The sequence below is a fragment of the Mangifera indica genome, chromosome 6 (assembly GCF_011075055.1).
Source record: "Mangifera indica cultivar Alphonso chromosome 6, CATAS_Mindica_2.1, whole genome shotgun sequence".
In the NCBI taxonomy this organism is placed as follows: Eukaryota; Viridiplantae; Streptophyta; class Magnoliopsida; order Sapindales; family Anacardiaceae; genus Mangifera; species Mangifera indica.
The window spans coordinates 10,380,671-10,393,406 of NC_058142.1; the positions used below are offsets into that span (position 1 = coordinate 10,380,671).

General features: G+C 33.9%; 1 protein-coding gene across 4 annotated transcripts; it reads right to left on the minus strand.

Annotated features, from left to right (window-relative positions):
* Nucleotides 1-55: 55 nt before the first annotated feature.
* Nucleotides 56-7,472, minus strand: LOC123218719 (ATPase 10, plasma membrane-type-like). Of its 4 annotated transcripts, XM_044640300.1 has the most exons (22): nt 7,277-7,469; nt 6,615-6,703; nt 6,407-6,526; nt 5,977-6,075; nt 5,757-5,894; nt 5,445-5,579; nt 5,043-5,222; nt 4,650-4,856; nt 4,362-4,481; nt 4,006-4,125; nt 3,780-3,902; nt 3,574-3,678; nt 3,320-3,464; nt 2,864-3,025; nt 2,446-2,684; nt 2,024-2,056; nt 1,828-1,909; nt 1,455-1,615; nt 1,163-1,336; nt 872-1,054; nt 593-759; nt 56-458 (listed from the first exon to the last, which is right to left on the minus strand). In XM_044640300.1, exons 2-22 carry the CDS (start codon nt 6,678-6,680, stop codon nt 362-364), a joined length of 2,856 nt encoding a protein of 951 aa, XP_044496235.1. In that variant the 5' UTR covers nt 6,681-6,703; nt 7,277-7,469; the 3' UTR covers nt 56-361. The 4 variants fall into 4 exon arrangements, with proteins under 4 accessions (XP_044496235.1, XP_044496232.1, XP_044496234.1 ...); XM_044640297.1 differs by having other exon boundaries at nt 1,828-2,056; nt 7,277-7,472; XM_044640299.1 differs by lacking the exon at nt 7,277-7,469 and adding an exon at nt 7,187-7,205 and having other exon boundaries at nt 1,828-2,056.
* Nucleotides 7,473-12,736: the final 5,264 nt, after the last annotated feature.

Below are 12,736 nucleotides of genomic sequence, written 5' to 3' on the forward strand. Positions count from 1 at the left end.
AAAAGAGTGTTTACTTGGTTACAAAGAAAAAAGAAACCAAATGGAGATTAGTAAATTCCAAAGAGAAAATTCAACTGTTTCAAAATCTTTATTACTTTGTGATTGCACTAATTATACCTAAGCCTCTCTACCAGCAAAAAATAATAATTCTCATACCTCAAGATACTAGATAATACCAAAAATTATTAACCCAAGTTGCCTAAAGATATGCATTCCTGACCTTTCAGACCCCAAAGAATTGACAACTTGCTTATATAAATTACAAATGCCACTTTCCAATCCCTCTTGGATAGAAAATTTTGATAACTTTGGCAAATTATACTTGAAAAAACTGAACAATAAACAACTGCACACCATGGCTTCAGACTGTATGAGCTGATTGAATGACATTCAAGTCCAGATTTTTTAGCCTCACCACTGATTCTACATGTCCTCTAAAAGTGTGAATCTCTCCCAGTCTGTCAAATTCAATAGTCATTTTAACAATTAGATTTCATGCTACACGTATTTCTTAATACATAATTTAATAAGAAATGTAACATATCCAAACCTTCAAAGAAAGTTCTTAGAGAACAATTTAAGTCAGAATTACCTGGCTATTTCAGCACGCCGCCTGGCTTGCTCAGCGATCAAAGAGGATCGAGATCGCTTGCCATTAAACTCCTCTGAAGCCATTAAACCTTGAAGGCTTCTCTGAGAAAGAACCCACTGAGCTGCTCTATCTTCCTTCCCGTAATCTTTCTTAGAAGTAAAAGCAGTCTGTTTAAAAGCACAGAATCAGTTAGGAAGCATGAAAACCATTTTCAAGCTGATGCTTAATCCTTGATGAGATGAATAAGTTAAACCCAGAATTATGAAACACTCCACAAACCTTTCTATCAAATAAGAGATTCCACGCCTCTCCACTCAAGGCGTAGCGAACTGTGAACTTGATGAGGTCCAGTGGAATGTAGAATATCAAGCTGTATAACCATATAACTCCAGCCCATCCCCATCCAATTCCACTGATTGAAGCAAAGCTAATTTTTGCGTAGACAGCAATTAAGGTAGCAACCTAAAGGATAAAAAATTTATCAAAGGATTTTAAACACAGCCTGGTGTCAAGTAGATATGAACAAGAAGTGGATATAAAAAAAGTGATCTGCTGCTGTAAAAAGCATACCAGTTGAGCCACCACAAATGCACACATCAAGAGAACACCGGGCCTTTCTACAAATGACCAACTCTGACTTCGTGTAACAAATATAAGAGCCTGGCTGATGATGCTCACTTGTAGATATACAGCAGATGACACTTGCTCACTATTGCTGGAGATTGACCTTACATGAAAGTGGCTCTGCAGCAACATATACAGTTAATATGCGAATATATATAGTTGAATATCACTCAACCTATAAATTTTTCAACATCTATAGAAACAAAATCTTCACATGAGGATTAAATAAACTTGGTACCTCAAAGAAAGTGGTGTCCACTATAACCCAGTAAAACAGGACTGTTACCAAAGCGAGATAAGTGCCGATGACAATTCCAGTTGCAAATATCTCATTGAGCTTCCAACTGTCAGGCCTTGGAGATGGCTTCACCCGATCTTTGGAAATAGTCATAATGGTTCCTATTTGCATATATAAAAAAAATTGATGAGATAGGAAAAGTAATACAGGATAAGGGAACATAAACCACCAGAACCCTGAATTTTACTCTGGATAAGTGAAGTTAACTTCAAATTTGTGTTTGCAGATCTTTTTCATTCTATATTCTTATCTGTGCTCTAACTTAAGAGGTAATTAAGAAAAACAGAAAAGGCACCACGAATTGAAAAATTACCGTCATTCAATATTGCAACGATCAAAACCATGAAAGGTGGAAAGTCATATTCCCATATCAAAGCCAGAAGCACGAAACCAAGCTGCAACAGAATCAGATACAAAACCAATTCCAAACTTGAAATACAATAAATCTTATGCTTGACACATAAGGTCATAAATGAACAAAATAGTTGAACTTGTAAACTCCTGCTTACCACAATACGAATGGTTATGGAGACAGCATAAATCTGCATATTCAGGAGGGGTAATCAGTTTTTCAATTCAGTCAGCTTAAAAGCAAGATATACGAAAAGATATGATACATTATAAAACGAAATGTCTTATGGCTTGTTTAATATTAGATATAATGCATACTCTCATCCAAAAATTAGCTTGCATTGATATTTACTTTAACATGTTTTGCTATTTAAGACTAAGAAATTTGACATATCTAAAGATGGTAACACATTTGCAAGAGTTGGGATCATTCAATCAAGTGGTTTTTCATGAACTAGTAATCTAGGTCCATACATTATACTTGGTGTGAATTTCATTGCTATTTTACATGAATACCATTGACCTATGTTTGCTATAGATTTAATCTTGAATTTGTGTTTAGAGAAAGATTGATATGTACCGTATAATTCTTCATTCTTTGGAATATAGCCCTGCTAGTCAACACAGCACTGACAATCACACTCAAGCCAGGCTCAGTTAAGACTAGGTCAGCTGCACTCCTTGCAGCGTCAGTAGAATCTGCAACTGCTATTCCAATATCCGCTTTCTTTAGAGCAGGTGCATCATTCACACCATCTCCAGTCATTCCAACTACATGCTTCTTCTCTTGTAGAATCTTTACAATTTCATATTTGTGTTCTAAAAGTAGCATAGCAGGATTACCATTATCAGGAGATGAGCAGAAAAAACTATGAAACATGAAATGTTCATATTTTCTTACTTAGAGAAATGTTCAGTGACTTGACAAATATTAGTAAATTAAGACTAGATAATTTAGAATGCACCCATAATCAAATTATTATAACTGTTTCATGTACCAGGAAATACGCCAGCAAAACCATCTGCCTTTTCAATGAGCTCATCCACAGGAAGAGCTTCATTTTCATCTTTGTCACGACCCAACAATGACGAAGAGGGGTACATGTTTGTACCCATTCCAAGTCTTCTACCTGTCTCCTTCGCAATTGCCAACTGATCACCTGTATTAGCACATAGAATAAAGAATTTCAATTTGACTTGATGCAGAGGATGATATGATAAGAGTCTTAATCTCAATTAGCAGTACACATCATTTTTTAAGTATGATTTTGTCAGAGAGGAGCAAAGTATGTCTAAATTTCAAACATGTTGATAGAAACAAATGATATAATTTCAACTGGACAGTTAAGGGAAAAAAAAAAGTACTGCAATGGAGAAGCAGATGATGTTCCAAACAAAGCTATATATTAAATATTAGAAATTTACAGAATTCTAACCATAAAAAATGCATGTACCTGTGATCATCTTAACACAAACTCCAAGGTTAAGAGCTCTACGGATGGTCTCAGCACTATCATGTCTAGGAGGATCAAACAAGGGCAACAACCCACAAAATGTCCATGGACCTCCAGGACCCTCCTTACTCTTTTCAGGAACTTCCTGTAAATGAGTATAATAAAGAGTCAATGGATGCGTAATTAAAGAAATTTCAAATTTATTCCTATTTGCTTGATACAATCAACAAGGTGAGACACTGAATAAGTTCTACCTGTAAAGCAACTCCAAGAGATCGTAAGCCCCTTTCAGCAAATTTGTCTATGATAGCATGCACTTTTCCAGCAATCTCTTCTCTCTCTCGGCATAGATTTAGGATCTGATTTTAGGAAAAGAATAACTGTTAAGCAAAACATTTAATATCTCTTACAAGTTACTTGAAAGATAATAGGATATGTGATGTATCAAATTCTAATCGACCTGTTCAGGAGCTCCTTTGCTGGCCCGATACCAATTACCATCAGCATCAATATATGTAATTGCAGTACGCTTATCCACTGGATTGAATGGCAGAAAATGGACTTCTTTAATGTTTGCACGTGCCTGCGGTGAAAAGTTTTTGCATAAGCATCTAGGGAAAATTAAAAAAAAAAAAGAATAGACCCAAGAAACTTCGGTGCTGAAGTAGATTATCTTCCAGATTTACCTCTTTTGGATCAGCAAGCATATTAACAATGGCAGCGTCAATAGCATCCTGGTTCTCCAGTCTTGCAGCTCTGGCTGCAAGTAAAACAATCATGTCTCTGTCCACATCTTTATTGAAAACCTGCAGGATACTTGTTTGATCTTAGGCTAATCTGAACTTATGATACAGTGAAAATTAGTAACAACATCTCAGAGTTTAGAACCTTTGGAGGAAAATTAGAAAGAATGAAACAGATTATAACAACCTTTATTTAATATTAAAAAGTTTTTGATTGAAATATGAAATGAAGATTAAAGTAATCTAGGTGAAGAATTGATTCTCCCATGGATCTTTCAACAAGAAATCAGTAGCCATACCTCTATAAGGTTTCGATCAACAGTGAGGCGATTCAAAGTAAGCGTTCCAGTTTTATCACTGCAGAGAACATCCATGCCAGCCATTTCTTCAATTGCAGTCATCCTTTTTGTAATGGCACCCTTAAAATTTTAAAAACAAAAAGAAGAAAAAACTTCTAGTTCAGAGTGATAACAAGTTTGAGCATGGGTTTGCCTTGGTTTCAACTTCAGCAAAGTAAAAAGCTAATGACAAAATAGACCATGTTAGTCTGATATGCAGGGTAAGTTGAACATATTTATGAGTTGCACCTGTTGTGAAAGGCGATGAGAGCCAATTGCAAGTGTAACAGACAACACAGTAGGCATAGCTATTGGTATTCCTCCGATTAAGAGAACAAGAAGGTTGTTGATTCCATCCCTGTATGAGCGCTTCTGTATTGGGAACATGACAATGATTTCTAGAATCATCCCCACAGCTATAGAGCAAATGCAGAAGTTCCCAATGGATGTAAGCACCTGCAGGCAAGTATATCCAGATAATCACATCACAGTATTCTCTAACCAGGTTTTCTGGCTCAGCAATAATTGAGGAACTTTCAGCAATTATTTTTGATACCCAAGAATATTTTGTAAAAACATCTGACGGATATTAAAGTTTTTATTGAAGCATGAAAGAGATAAGTTGGGGCTATTTGGGGTCACCTGCTGGAAATGTCCAACAACTTCTGTTGAGTCAACTAGATGTGCTGCTTTTCCGAAGAAAGAGTGAACACCAGTTGCAATCACCACAGCTTCAATTTCACCATGCTTGCATGTTGAACCAGAATAAACCTCATCACCAGTTCTCTTGGTGACAGGAAGTGATTCTCCAGTAAGTGCTGACTGCACCCAAATTTTTACTTTTTTTGTCAGTACATGAATTGTATGGAGTTGCTTAAGAAATGGTGCAAACAAATTTAGTACTTTTTCACTGAATAGTACATAAGCAAGAAAGATGCATCTAACCAAATGTGATTAATAAAAGTGCAGGGAGTACATTATAACACAAAAACAAATTGAAAATCAAATTTTTTATTTCTTTTTTCATTTGTAAGAGGCACTAGCCTGGTCAATTTTAAGTGGGTCTCCTTCCAGAAGACGAGCATCTGCAGGGATAATATCTCCAAGCTTTATGCTAATTATATCACCTGGCACCAAAATAGCTGCATCTTGCTCTTGCCACTGCCCATCACGGAGAACCTGCATAAAAAACAATTTCGTCAGTGGATATAAAAATTGCATTTGCGGAATGATTTTTTTTTTTTTTCTGATAAGGAAATGAGCAGCATAATTTTGTTAGAGAACTAATTTCGTTTTTATTGCTGTTTACAAATGTTTCTGTTCTGATAGTTGAGGGCATCAATGAAAGGGATAAACCTTGGTTTTTGGAGCTAAACGAGCCATAAGGGCTGCTGCTGCATTTCCAGCATTATTTTCTTCTATAAAGCTAATTGTTGAGTTAATTATCAGTAGACAAACAATCCCAACAAAGTCTTGCCAATCAGGACCCTCTCCCTGAAATATCATTTCCAAATAATTGATTTAGTTTTAAATAGCAATGGAACCAGAGAAAAGCGAAAAAAGTAAATCTACTCACTCCACCATTGGCAAGGACAATTGCCATCACTGCTGCAGCTTCCATAACCCATGACAAAGGATTCCACATAAAACTGAGAAATTTCAGAAACTTGTTCTCCTGCATCAGAAAAGTTGAGGATGTGTAATGGAAGTTAGAAGACAATTCAATTTCTTGAACCTTGTGAATGATGAAGTTTTTGGTAGAAACAGAAAGTGATTCTATGGTATGAATTAGCCATATGGTCTGAATTTCAGCCTAGATAAGTACAAGTGAACATTCCAAATATAACTTTTCATTACATTTGGTCAGTTCAGAATTTGTTGTTGAACTTGTCATGTGCATGCAGATAAATTCCAGTCAAGAGCAGAGAGCTGTGACTCAAGGTCCAGTTGTCTACTTGTTCAAGACACTAAAAATGATTTCACAAAAAATTTAAAACTGTTATTACTGGCTTTTCTTCAAGCTTGTTTGGACCAAAAATCTGCAATCGCACTTCAGCATCTTCAGAAGAAAGTCCCCCTGCGGATGTTCTTAGTTGTTCAAATACTTCATTCAATGGTAAATGTTCCTGTTAAATTTGAATTAAGAGTTTGGTTAGTACTAGAAAATGTGAAATCCAAAATGTGCAACAGTAGTGAATTCATAACACAACTTACTAAATCAATTCCATCACGGTTGAAGTTTTCAGGATCCAACAATGGTTTCTCCAGATCCCCAGCCATGATTTAAGCTTGAAAATCTGGAGCTGGCACACCAAATCAAATGCTTCTTGTGAGCATTTAGTAAAAATCAACTAGTTCATATTAAAATCATATTTGTAATTTTGCAACATTCTCTCCCCCTAACACCAATGCCCTTCAGATGCAGGGGTAAAATAAAAATACCAAAGAATTGAATGAAATGCTTAACCACATTTGCAAGAAATTGCATATCGGTGAAGATCAAATTGCTTATTTATGCATCATGTTCTTGTCACATTTATCTAACGTCGGAAATCTAAATAGAAAAATTAAATCATTTTTTTAATCTTGATCTATAATCAGTAAGCTAGAACATCATTGAAGCTTGTTATAAACTTGCAAAACATTGTAATGATCAACCAAAATCATATACTTAGCAACTCTAAATGCAGCAAAGCATCAGCACATTTGATATGGTAAGCTCAGGGCTTTCAAGTGCAACATTAAGAATGCAGAAATAACAAAGTGATCAGATTAAAAATTCAAACCCGTTTCCAGTTATGTGCATGGTAAAAGATAGTCAATTCATGGGTGCATAAAGATAAAGAAACAAACAAAATGATGAATGATGGACTTACTTGAGAGAGAGAAATCGATGGAAAAGTAGAGGTCCAACTGTAGTGTATGGGGCGAGGTATAGTAAGAGGATAAGGAAAGTATAGTGAAGTGAGAGATGTGTAAAAGGATTTATGATGATGATGATGATGATTTGGTGGCTGACTGTTGGTTGGAAATTCACGAAGAACAGCTGAAGCTGATCCCCATCCTACTACTGCTATACGTACAAAAGCAACAGGTGGCGCCATTTTCATTTCAACAGAAGAGGAAAGACATTTTTATTTCAAAAAAATAGGAACGACCGTTATCATATAACTACCTTTCTAAACTAACTCTTCCTTACCTAACTGTCTTGCCCCCCAAATTTTAGTTTCTTTTTTGAAATGTGCCTCATTGCCTCCAAATATATTTAACTGCAATCACTAAAAAGCTCCTGAATATTCTTTTGTTTTGAATCATACCCACTGGTTTAGGTAATGTGCCTCATTGCCTCCAAATTTATTTAACTGCAATCACTAAAAAGCTCCTGAATATTCTTTTGTTTTGATCATACCCTCTGGTTTAGGTAATGTGCCTAATTGCCTCCATATGTATTTAACTGCGATCACTAAAAAGCTCCCGAATATTCTTTTGTTAATCAAACCCTCTGGTTTAGGAAATGAGTTTCTACCCGCATTTTGATAGTTAATATTTCTTAAAAGGTCAAATATCTATTTTTCACATGAACTTTGGTGAAACAATGATTTTTCATTCTTTAAATTTGAAAAATCTATTTATCATTGGTCATTTATTTTCGTTAATGAAAACCTCTACATGAAATAGTAAGAAGATAAGTTTACCTCTTTTCCACCTTTCATTTTCTTTCCCAACCCAACAACTTACACTAATCATTGTTCCTTACCACAGCCACGAACACATCTCCATTAACATAAACATAAAAGTAAACACACAAAAACACCAAATCATATTCACCCTGGGCAAGTTTCTTGCCCTATCTACCTAAACTCCTCTCCTAACAATCACAAATATCGTTTAAAGCTACACCATCAACCTCTTGAGTCAACAAGCCACTTAAACCAAAGACACTTAAGCCAATGCCATGCCCATGCCCAATATCAACACAATTTATTGAAAATCAAAATCAAAACTATAACAATAGCAAGATCTGTAATCAGTTGGAATCCTATAAACAAAAAAACTTAATTAATAAATCCCAAAATCATTTTTTATTTTTTATCGCAAACGCTACTATGGTGGGGGTAAGGGTTGGACATTATGTGGATTGGTGTAATGGGTTTGAAGAGATGCGAAATAGGAAGAAGTGGTAAATGTGTGATGAGGCGGGGTAGTTGGCTTTATGGAGAGAGTGCTAAGATATAGAGATCCGGCTGTTGGCATGCCATACCGTTCTGACATATAGTTGGGGTAAGGTTAGCAACAATAAACTTATGTGGGTAGGGTTTGTTTGGAATGGGTGGGTCTTGGGTCTCTTGACAAGGTTGAAGGAAAAAAAGATGAGAGGATGTTGGTAATGGTTGTGGGCAATAGGAGTTGAAGATGGTGATGGTGCTAATTAGAGGTGGATCCAAATTGAGCTCAAACACCTTTTGACTCGAGTTTGACTCAAATAGAAAATAGTTAGATTTAATTTTGTCAAACTATTATTAAGGATGGTTCGAGTTTTGTTTGAATAAAAATAATTTGGCTTTAGTTCGATTTAAGTTTTGCTAAAGTTTATGGTTCAAATTCATGACTTAAATTTGTAGCTCAGATTTATGATTTGAATTTATGATTCATTAATAAAACAACATCATTTTATCTAATAATGAGTAAAAAATAGTGTCATTTTGACAATTATTTAAAATAATTTGAATCAAACTATAAGTCAATTCTCTCTAAGTTAAGTTTGGTTTGATTTTAAAATAAACCAAACCTCTTGATTCGAATATAATTGAACTAAACTGAATTGATTTTTGAATCCAAACTATTTTGATTTGAGTCTAACCCTAGTGCTAATGATGTTGATAGTAATGACATCGAGGGGATAAAGAAAGAAAGGTTTAGAGGCTTTGGATAGAGATTAAAGACTTTTTTTTTAAAACAAAATGACAACCTTTTCATGTGCTAGTTTATTAATGGAAGCAGGACATAGGTAAATAAATTAATTTTTCAAATTTAAAAGATTGGAAACATCATTTCATCAAAGTTTGGGTTGAAAATAGCCATTTAGCATTCCTATAATTAACAAATTAATTTGTATTTATGATATTTCATTTTGTGTTTAAGGCTATTTTATATATATATGTATATATATATATATATATATTATTATAAAGGGTGGTTTTTCTGCCACGTGAAATAAACTTTGGCCAAAAGATGTGAATGCATTGAATGAAGATTAGATGGAAATAAGAATGTATTAAATGAAGATAGGGAAGGCAATGGACTTTGGGGGCAATCTTTAAACACTTTTGGGCTCAAATTTGACTCAAATAGAAAATAGTTAGATTTGAGTTTGTCAAGCGAAGATTAAAGATGGTTCAAGTTCAGTTCGAATGAAAATAATTTGGCTATAGCATGATTCAAGTTTTGCTTAAGTTTATGGTTTGAATCTATTGCTCAAATTTGTATTTCGGATTCACGATTTGAATTTATAAGTTATTAATAAAACAATGTTGTTTTATCTAATAATGGATAAAACATATCGTTTTAATAATTGTTTAACATAATTTAAATCAAACCATAAGTCAATTTTCTCTAACTTAAGTTTGGTTCGATTTTAAAATGAACAAAACCTCTTGATTTGAATATAACCAAACTAAACTAAACTGACTTTTGAATTCGAACCAGTTTGATTTGGAGCCCAAATGATGTTAATAGTAATGATATTGAGGGGATTGAGAAAGGAAGGTTTAGAGGCTTTGGAATTAAAGACTTTTCTTTTTTAAAAAAAAATGACAACCTTTCCATGTGCCAGTTTTATTAATGGAAACAGGTTATAGGTAAATAAATGAATTTTTCAAGCTTAAAGATTGGAAACAATCATTTCATTAAAGTCTGGGTTGAAAATAGTCACTTAGCGTTCCTATAATTAACAAATTAATTTGTATTTATGATATTTCAATTTGTGTTTAAGTATGTATCTTGTTATAAAGGGTGGTTTTTTCTCCACGTGAAATAAACTCTAGCTAAAATATGTGAATGAATTAGATGAAGAATAAATGAAAATGAGAATGTGCTAAATGAAGATGGGGAGGGCAATAAACTTTGGAGGCAATATTTATTGCAAGCTCCCCTTCTTCCTTGTAATAAAGATAACATTCTTTCATTTTCTCTTATTAAAGGTTTCTTTGCGGCATCTGTTTCCTCTCCTGATTGCTAGAAAATTTCTATATGTGCTAACATTAATTATATTTTGTTTTTATAAAACTGTTTAATTAGATAATCTAATATCAGTTTACAGATGTGCTTGAATGATCAATAAAGACATGTTTGATACACTTAAAAGTTATCGGTTTGGGTAGACGGTTTAGTGTGAGCCTTCGGTTATTGGACCTTTAATGGGAGGGTCTAGATAATTTCTTATAAATAAACTAAGTCCTCACTCCAAAGACTAATTTTGATACGTTTACCCATTCAAAGCCGTCGTAGGAAGATTTTTGGAGGATGATCTGTCATAATGTATTTTCAAGTTTCAGGTGGTTTCAAAGATCTTTGATTTCAGAGATATGACTCAAACAATTTTTTTATATCCCAACTATTAATTCTATATTCAATTTAATATAGAAATTCAGTATTCTATATTTTATATATGTTCATATTAAGTTATATTCAGAATTAAAGCTTTTATATGGTATCAAAACCGGATCAAAATAGATATAGAATCTAGATTTTATAAAAATTGAAATTAAGGTTGTTTTTAAATTCAGTTTAGGATTTATTATGATTATTACTATTTTTGTTTAATTATTATTATTTTGATTAAAATATATATGTATAGAATAAACCCTAGTTAATCAGTAATAGTGCATGTTGGCAACGATATCGCCATATTTGCTACGGTCGTTAGCTGTGGCAACCTTGACGAAGTTTCTCGTGACTAAAAGTTGTCGACGATCTCTCCCCATGTCAAAATTTCCATTTTTCCAGTTTTGGTTGCTGTCATGTAATAACGACCAAATTCTGTTGCCAACATCTTTCTTGATGCTAGAATCTTAACAGAAAATAATTTTATTGCAGTTGGGGATCAAACCGGTGGTCGGTTGTGGTGGAATCAGACGGACAAAATCAAGAAAATCGGTAATTAGGGTTTCTATTGATCGTAGGTTGAACTCGGGATTTCCTAACCTGATTACCCGACTAGTAGGATCAAATAACCTATTTGACCAAATTTGGTCAAATCAGGATGTTTGACCTGAGCTGTATATGGGCCAACCCAACCTAAGCGAATCAAGTATCGTGCACATAAATCCATGTGCCATGAAGATGTGTTAGAGCGCATGAATGCACATCTTGGCACGTGAAAGCGCGTTTGGGCTAGTGATAACTCGTGAAAGCATGTCTAAGCACATGAAAGTTCCTGATGACTTGTCATTCGTTCGGCGACACATGGAGCACATGAAATGTTTTCCTTGGATCATGGTGACAAGTGTAATACTTTTTGCTTACTGTGTTGGCATGTTTTACTCTCTTAAGGGTTTAAATTGTTAAAATTCAAATATTCTAGGTAAAATTTATCAACAATTGTTCACAAAATTAGATGCAACAAACTTAGGAAAAAATTGTTAGAGATCATACGATATTAGGTCTCATGAAATCTTAAATTAGAGCAACATAATTTTGTATAAGGGAATAATTTGTGAGTTTTCAAAATATCGATTACCAACACAACATATTTTGAGGCTTACAAAATGTTACCTTCAAGAATAATACATTCAATAATTTTAATGCATATAATTTCTTGCCCAAAGGTGGTTATTGTATGTATTAAATATAAAGGAAACATAAGGTTAATTACAAAAATCAACCGATCTCATAAATTGGAAGATGAACTATAATCTAGAAAATATATATGCCCAAAGGTGATATTATTTTCAAACATCATATGTTTTGAAAGTCCTCATAAAGTCGTTACCCTATCAAGAAAAGGATGAATTGTGATCTAGAAAATATATTTGTCCAAAGTTGATATTATTTTTGAACATCATATGCTATAAAAGGTCCTCGTAAAGTTTATATATATAACCTTGTGTTTGGGACCCTTATTGCATGTCATTTTCTCTGCCCAAAGGTAAGTTGATGATGATGCTTGAGGAATCCCTATAAGGTATAGCTTATCAAGTTTCATTGTTTTATTTAAAGTTACTTTAATTGCTCATGGTTTTAATTTGTTACATTATCTTTTTTTAGTCTCCATTTCTGTGAATAATAGCAATGCTACTATTGAGGTCTTGACCAGAAGCAATTTCAAGCAATAGAAG

Coding starts and splice junctions, on each gene's coding strand:
- LOC123218719 (XM_044640297.1), bottom strand. CDS start 6,680: ATGGCTGGGGATCTGGAGAAACCATTGTTGGATCCTGAAAACTTCAAC. Junction 4,857..5,042: donor TTGTTGGACATTTCCAGCAG/GTGACCCCAAAT, acceptor ACTTGCCTGCAG/GTGCTTACATCCATTGGGAA. Junction 4,126..4,361: donor TTGATCGAAACCTTATAGAG/GTATGGCTACTG, acceptor AGTATCCTGCAG/GTTTTCAATAAAGATGTGGA.